This window comes from Balaenoptera borealis (assembly GCF_965194805.1).
Source record: "Balaenoptera borealis genome assembly, chromosome: 7".
Lineage (NCBI taxonomy): Eukaryota > Metazoa > Chordata > Mammalia > Artiodactyla > Balaenopteridae > Balaenoptera > Balaenoptera borealis.
The window spans coordinates 73074680-73087705 of record NC_138864.1 but is presented as its reverse complement, the minus strand read 5'-3'; the positions used below and the strand labels follow the sequence as shown (position 1 = coordinate 73087705).

General features: G+C 37.6%; 1 protein-coding gene across 5 annotated transcripts in view; it reads right to left on the bottom strand.

The window, feature by feature from the left end:
• Positions 1-5755: 5755 nt before the first annotated feature.
• The window catches only part of SAMD9 (sterile alpha motif domain containing 9), a 28376-nt gene continuing 21105 nt past the window's right edge, over positions 5756-13026 (bottom strand). For all 5 annotated transcript variants that reach the window (XM_082398174.1, XM_082398173.1, XM_082398176.1 and 2 more), the window contains one exon: positions 5756-11737. In XM_082398174.1, the coding sequence (XP_082254300.1) occupies positions 6978-11729 (4752 nt within the window). In that variant the 5' untranslated portion in view covers positions 11730-11737 and the 3' untranslated portion in view covers positions 5756-6977. The remainder of the gene's footprint in view (positions 11738-13026) is intronic.

The following is a 13026-nucleotide window of genomic DNA, read 5'->3' as shown; positions in this document are numbered from 1 at the left end:
TAAAAATCCAGCTTTCCCACTTGGTTTCCATTAACACCTGAGTGGGGCATTACTACTGAACAAGGGTGAGAGTTCTGGTTTCCCATTTGGTGCTGATAATACCCTGCATCATGTTGTTTCTTTTGATCTCTAGGTCCCTAGTGAGTTTATCTTCCATTCTCTACCTTTAAAAGCCATCTTTTGACATCTTTTGTACTTAGTGAAAAGAATAGGGGGAAATGTACCTACTCCATCTTCATAAAAGCTGAAATCTGTATTTTTAGCTTTATCTGTAATTATGTTTCTTTTTCTTTAATTATTTTATGATCAATCATACCAGAAGTTTGTGTATTTTGTTAGTTTGTTTCATAAAGCCAGTTTTTGGTTTATTGAGCTCTTCTGTTTTCTTCTTTTTTATATCATTAATTTCTGCTATTATCTTTATTGTAATATAAAATTTTCTTTGAGATATTCTATTTTTTTAATTTCCTAAGTTTATACCTAATTGATTTTCATTATGTTTTATTGTCTGGAATAAGCAATTAAGGCCATACATTTCTCTCCATGCAACAGTTTTGCCTCATCTCACAAGTTTTGAAATGTAATGTTTTAATTTTTATTCAGTTATAAGTGCTTTAAAATTTCCTTTTTTTCCTTTAGCTTATAAGTTTTTTGGTTTGATTTTAAATTTCCAAATATATAAGGGTGTTTCTGTTTAGTTATTTTTATTATCCACTTCAGACTTCCTTGCACTATAGTCCAAGAATGTGCATTGCTTATGCTTATTGTTTGAAGTTGATAAGACCTCCTCTATAAACAATAAATTACCAGAAACTCAACCAAGTAGTAGCCCTAATTGCAATTTCATTGACAGTTGTGGTATCTTTCCTAGAGAAGATTAGAATGATCTCAGGCACATGGTATGAGGGCATTGTTTTAACCAATGCCTTATATTCTAGCCCTATCAGAAAAAAGGATCAGAAATGGACAGCAGTATACAGTCAATAGTTTTGCCCAAGGACTACATAAACTCTTGGTCCCTCTGTCATGATATCAGTTGCACATATCTGGACATCTTGCTGAACATCACTGTGATCCCTTACGTTGACAACATCATGCAAATCAAGTCAGATGAGCACAAGCTGGCCAGCACATTAGAAGGTTTGGTAAGAAACAAGTGCCCCAGAGGATGGGAGATAAACACTCTGAAGACTTGGGGACTGGTCACATCAGTAAAACGTGTCTGAGTCTGCTTTCAGGAGAACGTGAACTGCAACAGATTTTCTCACTAACTCTAAAGATACCTGAACTATTGATGCCATATTTACTGTAGGCTAAAATAAATTAAAATAACATTATTGCTACCTTTTTGTTTATCATTTTTCTATTGCTGATCCTGTTTGGATTTGTTCAAAGAACCAATGAAATCCTAAAGCCCTACTTCAGATCGCAGAATATAATGCTGAATGAAACACACTAACAGCATGAAGTAAACAGCCCATTTCTGTGAATGGCTAATTTTCCTTGTTTTATATGATCCCTCTCATCTTATATCTAGTCATTACCATGGGCCAGTGAATCTGAACTATGTGCAGATCAACTTCTTTCTTATCCAATAAACTAGCTATAATGCTTTTTTTTTTTCTGTATCATGATTTTGAATTAATGCTAAATTATTTTTAAACACTTAGCTCACTTGGAGCTTTCTCTACAGATATTTATATTTGGAAACCTCTTTGGGTAGACATTCAGAAATCAGATTGTCTTAGTTTAGTAAATGGGATCTGTTTTTATCTAGGACTTGGAACTGCTTTAATTTTGTTTTGAGTTTGGTGTTTGTGATAGCCATGGGAATGCACTTTGCAGATCTCTAACCATAGGGAGCTTAACTGACCAAGGGTCTTTGCTGCTGGGCTTTGAAATCCATTCCTGCATTTGCACCAAGGCAAATTCCATGGGTTTCTTGCAGCCAATGATTTATCAAAGCAAGAATACTAAGGCAGGCTGGTTTCTGGGATATCTGAGACTCCTGATGGCTGATTTTTGGTTTAAGGACTGTGATAATCAGTTCTCCAGAGAAACAGAACTAATAGGATGTATATATAGAGAGAGATGTATACACACACACTCCACACTCACATATTGTGTGTGTATGTTGCAGCTGGAGTCTGAAGGCAACTTCTCTAGAATTTCTTCTTCTTTGGAAGACTTCAGTCTTTTCTCTCTTAAGACCTTCAACTGATTGGATGAGGCTCACCCACATTATGGAGGGCAAGCTGCTTTACTCGAAGTCTGCTGATTTAAATGTTAACATTATCTTTAAAAAAAATACCTTTGGGACTTCCCTAATGGCACAGTGGTTAAGAATCCACCTGCCAATGCAGGGGACACAGGTTCGATCCCTGGTCTGGGGGAGATCCCACATGCTGCAGAGCAACTAAGCCCATGTGCCACAACTACTGAGCCCATGTGCCACAGCTACTGAGGCCCATGTGCCTAGAGCCCGTGCTCTGCAACAAGAGAAGCCACCGCAGTGAGAAGCCCACACATCACAATGAAGAGTGGCCCCCGCCCGCCACAACTAGAGAAAGCCCGCACGCAGCAACAAAGACCCAACGCAGCCAAAAATAAATAAATAAATAAATAAATAAATAAATAAGTAAGTAAATAAATAAGTAAATAAATAAATTTATTTATTTAAAAAAATTACCTTCACAGCAACATCTAGATGGCTGTTTGATATAATATGTGGGTGACCAAATATCTGGGTACCTTGCCCTAGCCAAGTGACACACATCTTAAGTAAATCACTAAAATATGGGCTTAAACTATATTTTTGGCAACAAGGATGAGATGATGATAGCATTTCCCTAAAGGGTGAATTTCTGGATTTCAAACTGAACAATTATCTCCTTCCACTAATGAAAGAAGATGCAATATTTTACTTACTTGGAATGTATTCAGTGGTGACATAGGACTCTCAGGCTATACAGCCTGCCTTGGAATTGGAAACTCGTCTACAACGTTATGATGATGGTATATATACATATTTAAGTTTTAAAAATACAGAAAAGAACAGAGAATTATAGTACACATACTTTAATTAGAGCTGGGCTTCTTGACAGTAGAGAAGGTGAAAAATCTATAAATATTTCAGTGCATATGAACTCTTTTCTAGTATGTTTTAAGTTGTGCAGCAGGAAGACCTTTGGAGGAGCAAGAAATATAAAAATAAGTGAGAAAATAAAAAGTTTTAAGAGAAATAACTTAGTCTATTCAATAAGTGAACTTCCCTTTGGGATTACTTTCTGAGAGTTTTCTTTGCTAATCCACATTCCAAATAGCCAGAAGCAGAATCCCATGCAGTTTCCAAAGCTCATTTGTTCTGGTCACCATTTGTTTTGAGTGTTGATTAACATTTCCTTTTGAACACTGAGTTGGGAAACTTTTGTATTACAATGACCTAATCAATTATTCTCAAGTTAAAAAAAATATCTGATGCCTTCTCACTCTAGGTAGGCTCTATGTGAATTGGGAGACAGAACAGGCAATTTGGAAAGACCTCTCGGGGAATTCTGTTCAGCTGAGAACTGCTGGCTTATGAATAGTAAATTATTAATATTTAAATCTTACATTCCAAATTTCTATTTTTCAAGACCAAATTCCATGGACCTAAGGAAAATATAAAGCTAAATAAAGAGAATTATGATAAATCAATGTGCTTGTCAAATTTATCCAGCGTAATTCAAGCTATGTTTTATTTGCAGAAGAAAAACTGACACATTTATTACTCTGCTGTTCCTTGGTAAAGTGGGCCTGAATGATGATGATGATGATGATTATCATCATTATTATTTTGAGCAAGATAAAAAAGTGATCGTGATCTTCTTGAGTTATACAATCATCTAAATTCCAAAGCACTCACAAAACTGAGCAAATAAAGCCAGTATTTGCATATTAGGGAAAGGAAACATATTGCTAATGGAAGCCACAGGCCTAGTCAAAAATAAATGTTTTAAATCAAGTGGTAAAATAAAAGAGGGATTCTACCCCAAGACCACCACCTCGATAAGGACCCATGAGTTACTGCAGCTGCAAGGGAGGGTCCACCAAAGCCACCTCAGTAAATAGCAGCCTAAAAAGCAGATGTGTTGGCACATCATTACGAGCCCCCATCCCACCCCACCCCATCATAGCCATTTGCTCTCCGGAGATGGTCTAGAGTTTCTTGCAAGGGAGAGATGCACTGGCAGGGCCACCTCCCAATTCCAAAACAGGGAGAGGCAGTAGCATGGGGCTGGCCTGGGGCTCTGACTTTCTGAGGGTGGACAAGTAAGGTATACAGACAGAACCCCTGCCTGAAGAATAATCAGATTTATCTGTGAAAAACAGATTCAGTGAAACAAATTGTTGTTAAATTTTAACTTTGGCCCTAAAATGATAGAAATCAGATACCAAAGTTAGGTGATACACCAAAATGTATATTTTCAAAGTAAATGTCCAAGAAACAATTAGACAATTGACCTACAATAAAGACATAAAAGCACTGACAGCATAGAGCAGGGGTTGGCAACCTTTTTCTGTAAAGAGCCAGATGGTAAATATTTTAGGTTTGTGGGCTGTATGGTCTCTGTTGCAACTACTCAACTCTGTTGCAATGCAAAAGCAGCCAAAGCCAATACTTACACAAATGAGTGTGGCTGTGTTCCAATAAAACTGTATTTAAAAGTAAAAGACAGGCTGCATTTGGTCCACGAGCTGTAGTTTGCCCACTGCTGACACTGAGGAAGAGACGGTTTATGAAGAGGTTCTTTTGGTGAAAGTTCTCCCAACCACCACGAGAACCTCATCCTGAGCCTAGAGAGAGGGGGGCTTCAAGAGGACCACGTGAAGTGCTTGATGCATCCTCTTGACTTTATGGGGCATGTTGTTCCCAAGATTGGATGTTAGCTGCACTCCCTACCAATGGTAGAACAAACATCCATGAGTGTTTCTCATGCACCCCAGGTAGATCACGGGGGAGACAGCATCTGCCTAAGCTGGTTTAATTTGAGTTCTAAAGGATCACCTGAGAAGGTAAGAGGACTCCAACAGAGACCGTTCTCTTTAGAGTAGAACGAAACCTGGAGCAGAGTGGGAAGTGGCCCCAGAGAAAAAAATGCAACTGGACATTCTCCTCTCTAAATTGAGACTGTACTTGAGCAGAGGATTTTTTTATGCCAAGAGTGAATTGGTAAGTTATGAAGCTGAAATTTCATGCAGGAGCAAAGGAAAAACCTCCTCCAGTGAAAAAATTTGAATGGGATTGTAAAGACAAAACAAATAGCATTTCTTGTTTGTTTTGTTTTATAAATATTTTATAACAGAAAACTTCAAAAGCACAGTCCAAAGAAGAGAGAAGAGTCTGATGAACTCCCATGTCCTCATAATGCAGCAATTGTTAACTCCTGTCGAATCTTGTTGCAACTATACTGCCCATCTACTCTCCTTTCACCATCCCCATACCCCATACACAGAATTACTTTGAAGCATATCCAATGTCTGTATTTCCTTTAAATTGGAAGTAAGATCCAGAGGCTTGATCAGATTCAGTTTCAATTATTTGGTGAGACTGTCTCACAGGTGTTGTGTGCACTCCTACAGGACTTCCAGGCCCATGATGTCTGGTTCTCTCTCAGCAATGTTAATATTGATCAGGATTCAGGACAGTTTGATTCATCTGTTATAGTTCTTTATCAGGTTTTTTTTTTTTTTTTTTAAATCTACCCCCAACCTTTTTTTTTTTTTTTTTTTAAATTTTTTATTTATTTATTTATGGCTGTGTTGGGTCTTCGTTTCTGTGCGAGGGCTTTCTCCAGTTGCGGCAAGCGGGGGCCACTCTTCATCGCGGTGCGCGGGCCTCTCACCGTCGCGGCCTCTCTTGTTGTGGAGCACAAGCTCCAGACGCGCAGGCTCAGTAGCCGTGGCTCACGGGCCCAGTTGCTCCGCGGCATGTGGGATCTTCCCAGACCAGGGCTCGAACCCGTGTCCCCTGCATTGGCAGGCAGACTCTCAACCACTGCGCCACCAGGGAAGCCCCTCTTTATCAGCTTTTTATCAGTTTTAGCAACCACTGATGATTTCCCATATCAATAATTTTATTAGGAAAAATTACATTTTGATTACCTCTCACTGGTTGTGCATAGGTTATATGTATACATGCTAGAACACTGGGATCCCCTGGATTGGGGACTCATTAGTCTTTTCACAAGAGTCCTTTTTATTCATTAGCTTTGGAATTTTGGTGTATTTTTGTTTGTTTGGAGGTCTATGAGCTTATCAGCTGTAGAAACGAAATTCATTTTTGCTCAACTGCCTGCTACTGCATGAAAAGGAAGCCTAATTCTCCAGCCTACTTACTTTGGTAAGATCTGCAGACCTCTATGGGTATGACCTTCAGAGAACTGGTTGGTCCTCTCCTTTGAAAGACCCTTCAGTGCCAAGTACATGGTACCTTTCTGGTCTGCCTGGTAGGAATAAATGTTGATGTTGAGAGTTTTCACCTGTTTTTGTGAAACGGTTTCCCAGATATTGTAATGTCTTGGTACCGTAACTATTGTTTTTCAATTCTGAAAAATTTTTACATTTAAGAAGAAAGTAGGCAGTCTTCCTCAATCCATGCCTTGGTTGGTTAATTGAGGGAAGTGGTGGGGTTCTGTGTGGCTGAATGATTACATTCACCGCTCCTAATTCCATCCATAGCTCCTTATTTTGCCCTCGATGGTGTTGTCCAAGCCAGGGTAGATATTTGATAGTTTCCACAACTCTCATTCCTTCCTTTTCCACCACAGTCTATTTGGGACTCACAACATGCTTAAGAGGAAATATAAATATTGTATGTACAGGGCTGAAAAGTCAGAGGCTGTATCTATAAATTTGCCAATTTAAAGTATAGATCTTGGGTCTAAAAAAATTAAGTGCTTTTGTGTCCACATTCCTGGAGGGAGAAGATCAAACTCTTAAATAGCCTCAATGTCATAAGCAAGTGGGCCTCCAAAGGAAAACCCCAGGTAAAAAGATACTTTTTCTATGCTTCTACCACTTCTAAGTTGACCAAAAAAAGCAGGTGTGATGGGTATTGTGATTTTTTCATTGATTCCATATTCTATGTATACACAATTATTTTCAGCTCTTCCCTTTAACCGAAGCAAAAGTTCTCGGACTTTTTCCTCCTTCCATACATCTCCACTCTGCCACAAGGAATTAATATCAGCTGTCTTTCTAAAACATTGATCGATTTTTCCCTTGTGAACAAGTCTGTTCATATTGTTACCTTTCCCAAGAAAGAAATATGCAATTGGTTGCTTTGTACGATACATATGCTTATATTGCCCCCTGAAAGAATTTTCCAGCGACCAAGCATACTTTTCCATTAGTTTAGAATCTTGATCTAGTTGTTGGTTTCCTGGCCAGAATAACAGGGAAGCTAGGAAATAAGGTTCTGAATATCGACAAGTCATTCCTACTTGTTGCAAGACTTCTCGAAGCTGATCTTTCAGTGTTTTAATTGGCTTCACTATTTTGGAGGTAGGTTTAATACAGTAGAGAATGATGTTGGCCAAGATGAAATTTTGCTTTTCCCTTGGCAGGATTCTGACACTGCATTGCTCAAAGAGAAAAGTATATTTGTTCATTATATCTTCCATGGTGCATATAGCATCTTCTTGAGTTTTGATAAGATATTCCAAGAGCCCAGAAAACTTGTCTGCTTTTAGAACTTCTAGGCTTCTCCGATACAGTTCTACTTGAAGTGGCAAACTAAGCTTTGGTCCAAGATCTTTATTCTGTAATTCCTCTGAGGGACCGAATATATCTGCATACTTCTTAAAATATCCAGCCACCTTTCTCCGAGTTTTGGCCTCTGCATTTTGCTTAATATTGTTCCTGGGTTTTAGAAGGACAAAGTAATCATCAAAAAAATCAAAGGACTTTTTCAAAGAAAATTTCAAATTGGTTAGATAAGGAATAAAGTTCTTGAGGACTACTTTAAATTCATGGCTTGGATCTCCAGGAATATCATTACTTCCTGATATAAAATTGATCATATCTCTTTTAGATAGTTCACTTTTATTGTCAAAAAAAGGAAGGAGCTGGAGAATCTGGATTGTGTAGAGCCCAACTTCTATCTCCCCTTGATATCCGGCTATATTGTAAGTATCATACCGCCTTTTCGACTTCTGGTAAAACCTTTCCTTTGCTTCATACTCTCTATCCTCACTTTGCTGTTGAGATTCTTTGAATGCATTTGAGGCATGCACTGCTGAATCCAAAAGATCAGATAGATCATCAACTGAAATGTTCCTGTTTCTTACATTATCCTCTATCCACCATCTAATTTTACTTTTGTACACTTGACCCAGTGTATCTGAGATATAAGAATTGTCAGGTTCTATCTTTTTTGCTTTATTTGCCCAACACAGAGCACTGTTAAAGTCCTTCTCTTTAATGTAGAAATGTCTTGTCAAGGCTTGGCAAATGAATGCATTTGGGTTGAACCGATGAATACCTGCAAGTAATACATTTTTAACTGCCACGTTCCCTTCATCTGTATGTAATGCTTCAATGAATGGGGAAAACCAAGTTCCTGTTTCACCTTCATGTTCATTGCGCTGTCTTGTGAGCAGCAGTGTTTGCATATCTTCTAAAAATTTGCTTTTTCCTATACCAGTTTCATAGAACACATTTTCTGTTAGCATATCCAGCATAATTTGACTTTTATGTAAGTCATAGCTTATCTTCAATTCTTCCAGTGAGCGAATGGCAATCAGAGGGTGAATAATGCGTACTCCACAGTAGTTCCCACATTCTACCACCTCTGTTTTTATTAGAATTGTAGAGTAGGTGCCCATCTTGTCTTCAAGCTTTTCTGTTCCCCAGAAAGCTTTCTTGTTTGTGATTCCTAAGAACTTTTCACACTGTGATAGTGAAATGGTGGTATCAGGCACATATGAATTAAGAAGAGCCAGAAAAGAAAAGAGCTTTGCTTCCTTGGTGGAAATATTTTGTCCTTTCAGAATATTCCTGACCACATTTTCTATGTACTTTTTATCAAAGTTGGTTTTCATAATCATGAAGGAATAAAAATCTTTAAAGTTTTTATGTTGCTCTTCAATTTCTTTCAGTTTAAGCTCAAAAGCTCTCTGTTCTTTGGAAGATAGTTGTTGTATTAGGGCAATACTGTCTGAGATCTTTGCACTTTTTTCAGGATGCTGTGATCTCCAGCAATTTAGGATGATCACTAGAGGCCTCTCATATCGAATATACCTATTAGCTACAGCTGTTTGAATAGAGGCCTGCAGAAGATAGACATTATCTTGTTCTTCAAAATCATCAACAAGCAGTAGTACAGGTAAGTATTCCTGATTATTTGTTGTCCCATAGGTTATTAAATTAGTCACTTGTTCTCCAATTTCAGAAAAATCCACTCTCTTGTTTTTCAGCACAGCACATCTGAATTTCTTCCTTAGTTCCCAGAGAACATGCATGGCCAAGGTAGTCCCACCACAGCCTGGATGATGAAACAGATGAATAATTTTGACACATGTTGGCTTAGAAGAATCTGCCCAGTTTTGAATCATTTCTTCAAGTCCTTCATATTTATCCCTTTTGACAAAAGGGGAAGAATAGTTTTCAGAAGAAAAGTAGAAGTTCCACCATGATACTTTGCCACCTCGATAGAAGTCTTCCTCTTTTGATGCTTTGAATTCAAGTAATTTTTTTTTGTCCTTCTCTAAGAGTGTACCTTCACATTCATTTTCACAGAGAATTTCCAGAGCAGACATGATATCTTCTTCTTTTTTCAGAAGGACAGTAGATGAACCAATAGATGGTAAAAATCTCTTTGAAGATTGAGTCACAGATTTTAGCTTAAGAATAGTTCCATTTATCTCTTCAAGACTTAAAGTAGAAACACATTGGCTTGATAATTCATCTTGCTGTTTTGTTAATCTTGCTTCAAGTAGATCTTTCCATCCCTGACATATGCGTGAATGTGTGCAAATACACAATATATTTTCCATTCCTTTGAGATCTTGGTAGAAAGCACAGAAGGTCTCAATGAGTGGGTCTCTTGGGTCATCCACAGAGGAGAGTAATAGAAATACCACCAAAAACTTCCCTCTTGGCATTATGTCTTCACGTGTAAGAAATGAAATCAGTTTCCTGACTTCAGACGCTTTTTCTCTTTGCCAGGAACTTGGATCTAAGGGTTTATATTTTTCACTGTCAAGGTCTAACCTGCCATTGCAGAAAATCCAGCTGAGTTGTTGATAAAGATTCAGACTAGTAATCTTCTCGTTAGTGGTTTTCCCTTCCACATATAAACTTGGGAAGTGAAGGTTTGCTACTCGGGTTTCTTTGTAAGCTTTGACCACACCCTTGCTCACAGATTCAGGATCAAACTCCAACACAGCAAACCATTTAATTTCCTTTAGGAAATCTAAGTGTTTTATTTGAGTCGGATGGCACTTATTTATTACAAGAATGTACCATTCATAGTAGGAATTATCTAACAAATCCTGATTTCCTGTCAACAGTTTAACAAGCTTTGGTCCCTCACTCTCTTTTTTATTTGTTTTCACTCTGCATTTTTCTTCTGCTTCTTTCCGAGATTCTGCCAGTCTTTTTAAATCTAATTTAAATGATGTGAAATATGCATTATTTTTCACGATGTCCTTAGAACTGGCCCCATCTCGCACAAAGACTGAGAATTTTGGACTTTGTGTCCATGTCTTCTTGCTGCAATTTTGCATTTTAATCTGGAAATAATCATGTTCACATTCAGAATGTTTTGGAACAACATCCACTTCAATAACAAATCTGTCAGACGGAGTACTATTTGGCATTAAAACTTCTACAAATCTTGGCTCTCGAATGCAATTCTTTGCTTTTTGGACCTGATGGTCTTCAAAATATTGGTGGATCATCAGATTGAAGTGGTCAATGAGGGCTTCCTTGGTGACAGTGGTGACTTCCACGCCAACAATTTTTCCATGGGGTTTGTCCTTGACTCCAAAATGAATGGTGCCATTGGTACGTGAATTCATACAAGCTGAAGCAAACCGGAAAACCTCATTGCTAAATTTCATCTTAACATCCTCTTCTGTGGCTGTTTCTGTATTCGTGAAGCCTTTGAATTCATGTATTGGATCAATGAGATTGAGTGGTCCTGTTTCAGGCTGTAGATTAAAATTTAATTTGTAACGATATGGATCACTGAATTCATCAAAAGGGTATGATACACATGTTGGTTCTATGGATGGCTGCTCTTCCTTTGTGTCATCTATTTCATCGTTCATGAACTCATTTTTTAGTGACTTAGAACCTTTAGTAACTGTACTCATTGTAGAGTCATTAACCATGTCTGATTTCTCTTTCTCCTTTTGTTTTTGCTTTGAAGTTTCTCCATTTTTCTCCTGTTTTTTAGGAACATTTTTACTGCCTTTCCCCCTCTTACTTGTCTGCAAAGGATCTCCAGAGGATGTTTCCAGCAACTCTTTGAAGAGATGTTCTATTTGGATAGCTGGTCCAAATGTTATGCCCATAGCAACAAGGTGATCTTTAGTTAAGTACTTCAAGTTTGCGCCATTCACATCTTGTGCAGTCAAAATTTCCCTGTGTTTTTGGTCAATTTTATGACTTTCTAACCACCGATTTACATCCTCTTTTGTCCATTCATCTGTATTATCTGGTAAGTTAAGTTGTGCTGCCATTCTGATACCTATGTATAGAAAAAGAAAAATTATTTAGTATTTTTATAAGTAAATTTTAAAAATAATCAGTTAATTTTTCAATAGACAATATGTACATGTCTTATAAAACTGAAAAAGCTCAAAAGGATATACATTCCACTTAATTACCCTCCTGAGAGGAAATTACCATTATCAGTTTCTTCTATATCCTTTCAGAGAAATACTACCAAATACAAATGCATAAACACTTTTTTCCCATTCAAATGGCAACATACTATACTCAATTCTCTTTGCCTTGCTTTATTCACTAACTGTATCTTGGGGATGCTTCCAGTCAATATATATATAGAGAGAGAGATGTTTCATTCTTCTTAATGGTTGTTTTCTATAATGTGTGTTAGCTCTATTGTTTATAAATATTCAATTCTGCTATAGAAAATAAGAAAAACAAAGGAGGCTATATGAAACTAAAGAGAGAAGGATTATGATATGAGGAGGATATATGAAACAAGGTATAGAAGCAAGTAGTTTGTGAAACATGTTATAATAGACATAGATAAAGTAAATAAAGCATATGAGCGTTAAACATAGTTAGGAAGAGAAAGAAGGGCCAAGTAGGTATTAAATATTCATGAGGCACACTTGAAGCACTTTATATTTTTGACATCTTAACTGGGCCACCTACTGTTGACACCCATTCTGATCCTTTGTATACTCTAATTAAAAGACATAAATAAAATCCAGAGTAGCTTATCAGGCTAACTGATGAGTTAGAGCTGTGGTCAGGCATATATGCCCCTCTGCATCTCTCTGATTGGAGCAAGTGTATGTCACTGACACAGAGGTGTCTTGTATCTGTTGATCCCCCCTGGACAGACCTCAACTCTGGTTCTCAAAATCACACAATCAGTGGAGAATGCTGATACTGCAGAGAGGGAGAGAGAGGATATATGAACTTGTATAAGTCAGGTAATGAGATGCTTCCACCCCTCTTGTACCTTATCCAAAGTGTGTTACCCATCTCTTTCCCCCTGCTTTTTGTTGTGTATTTTAATTGATTTAATAAAGATGTGCCTCAAATACCTTAAATTGATCTGTGAGCCATTCTGTTCCATGACTTCTGGGATAGCTTGCTGGGTAGTGAACTTGGGGGCTACTATTATATCCATGTAAATTTTCACATAATATTTGGTAATAGCTAATTCCTGGGCAGTAACAAATGGCATTACTATTTGGTATGCAGATTGAAAGACTACTATTTGGAAAAATCATTGGCAATCTGGGTTGCAGAAATATAGCAATGGTTAGAAAAAAACAC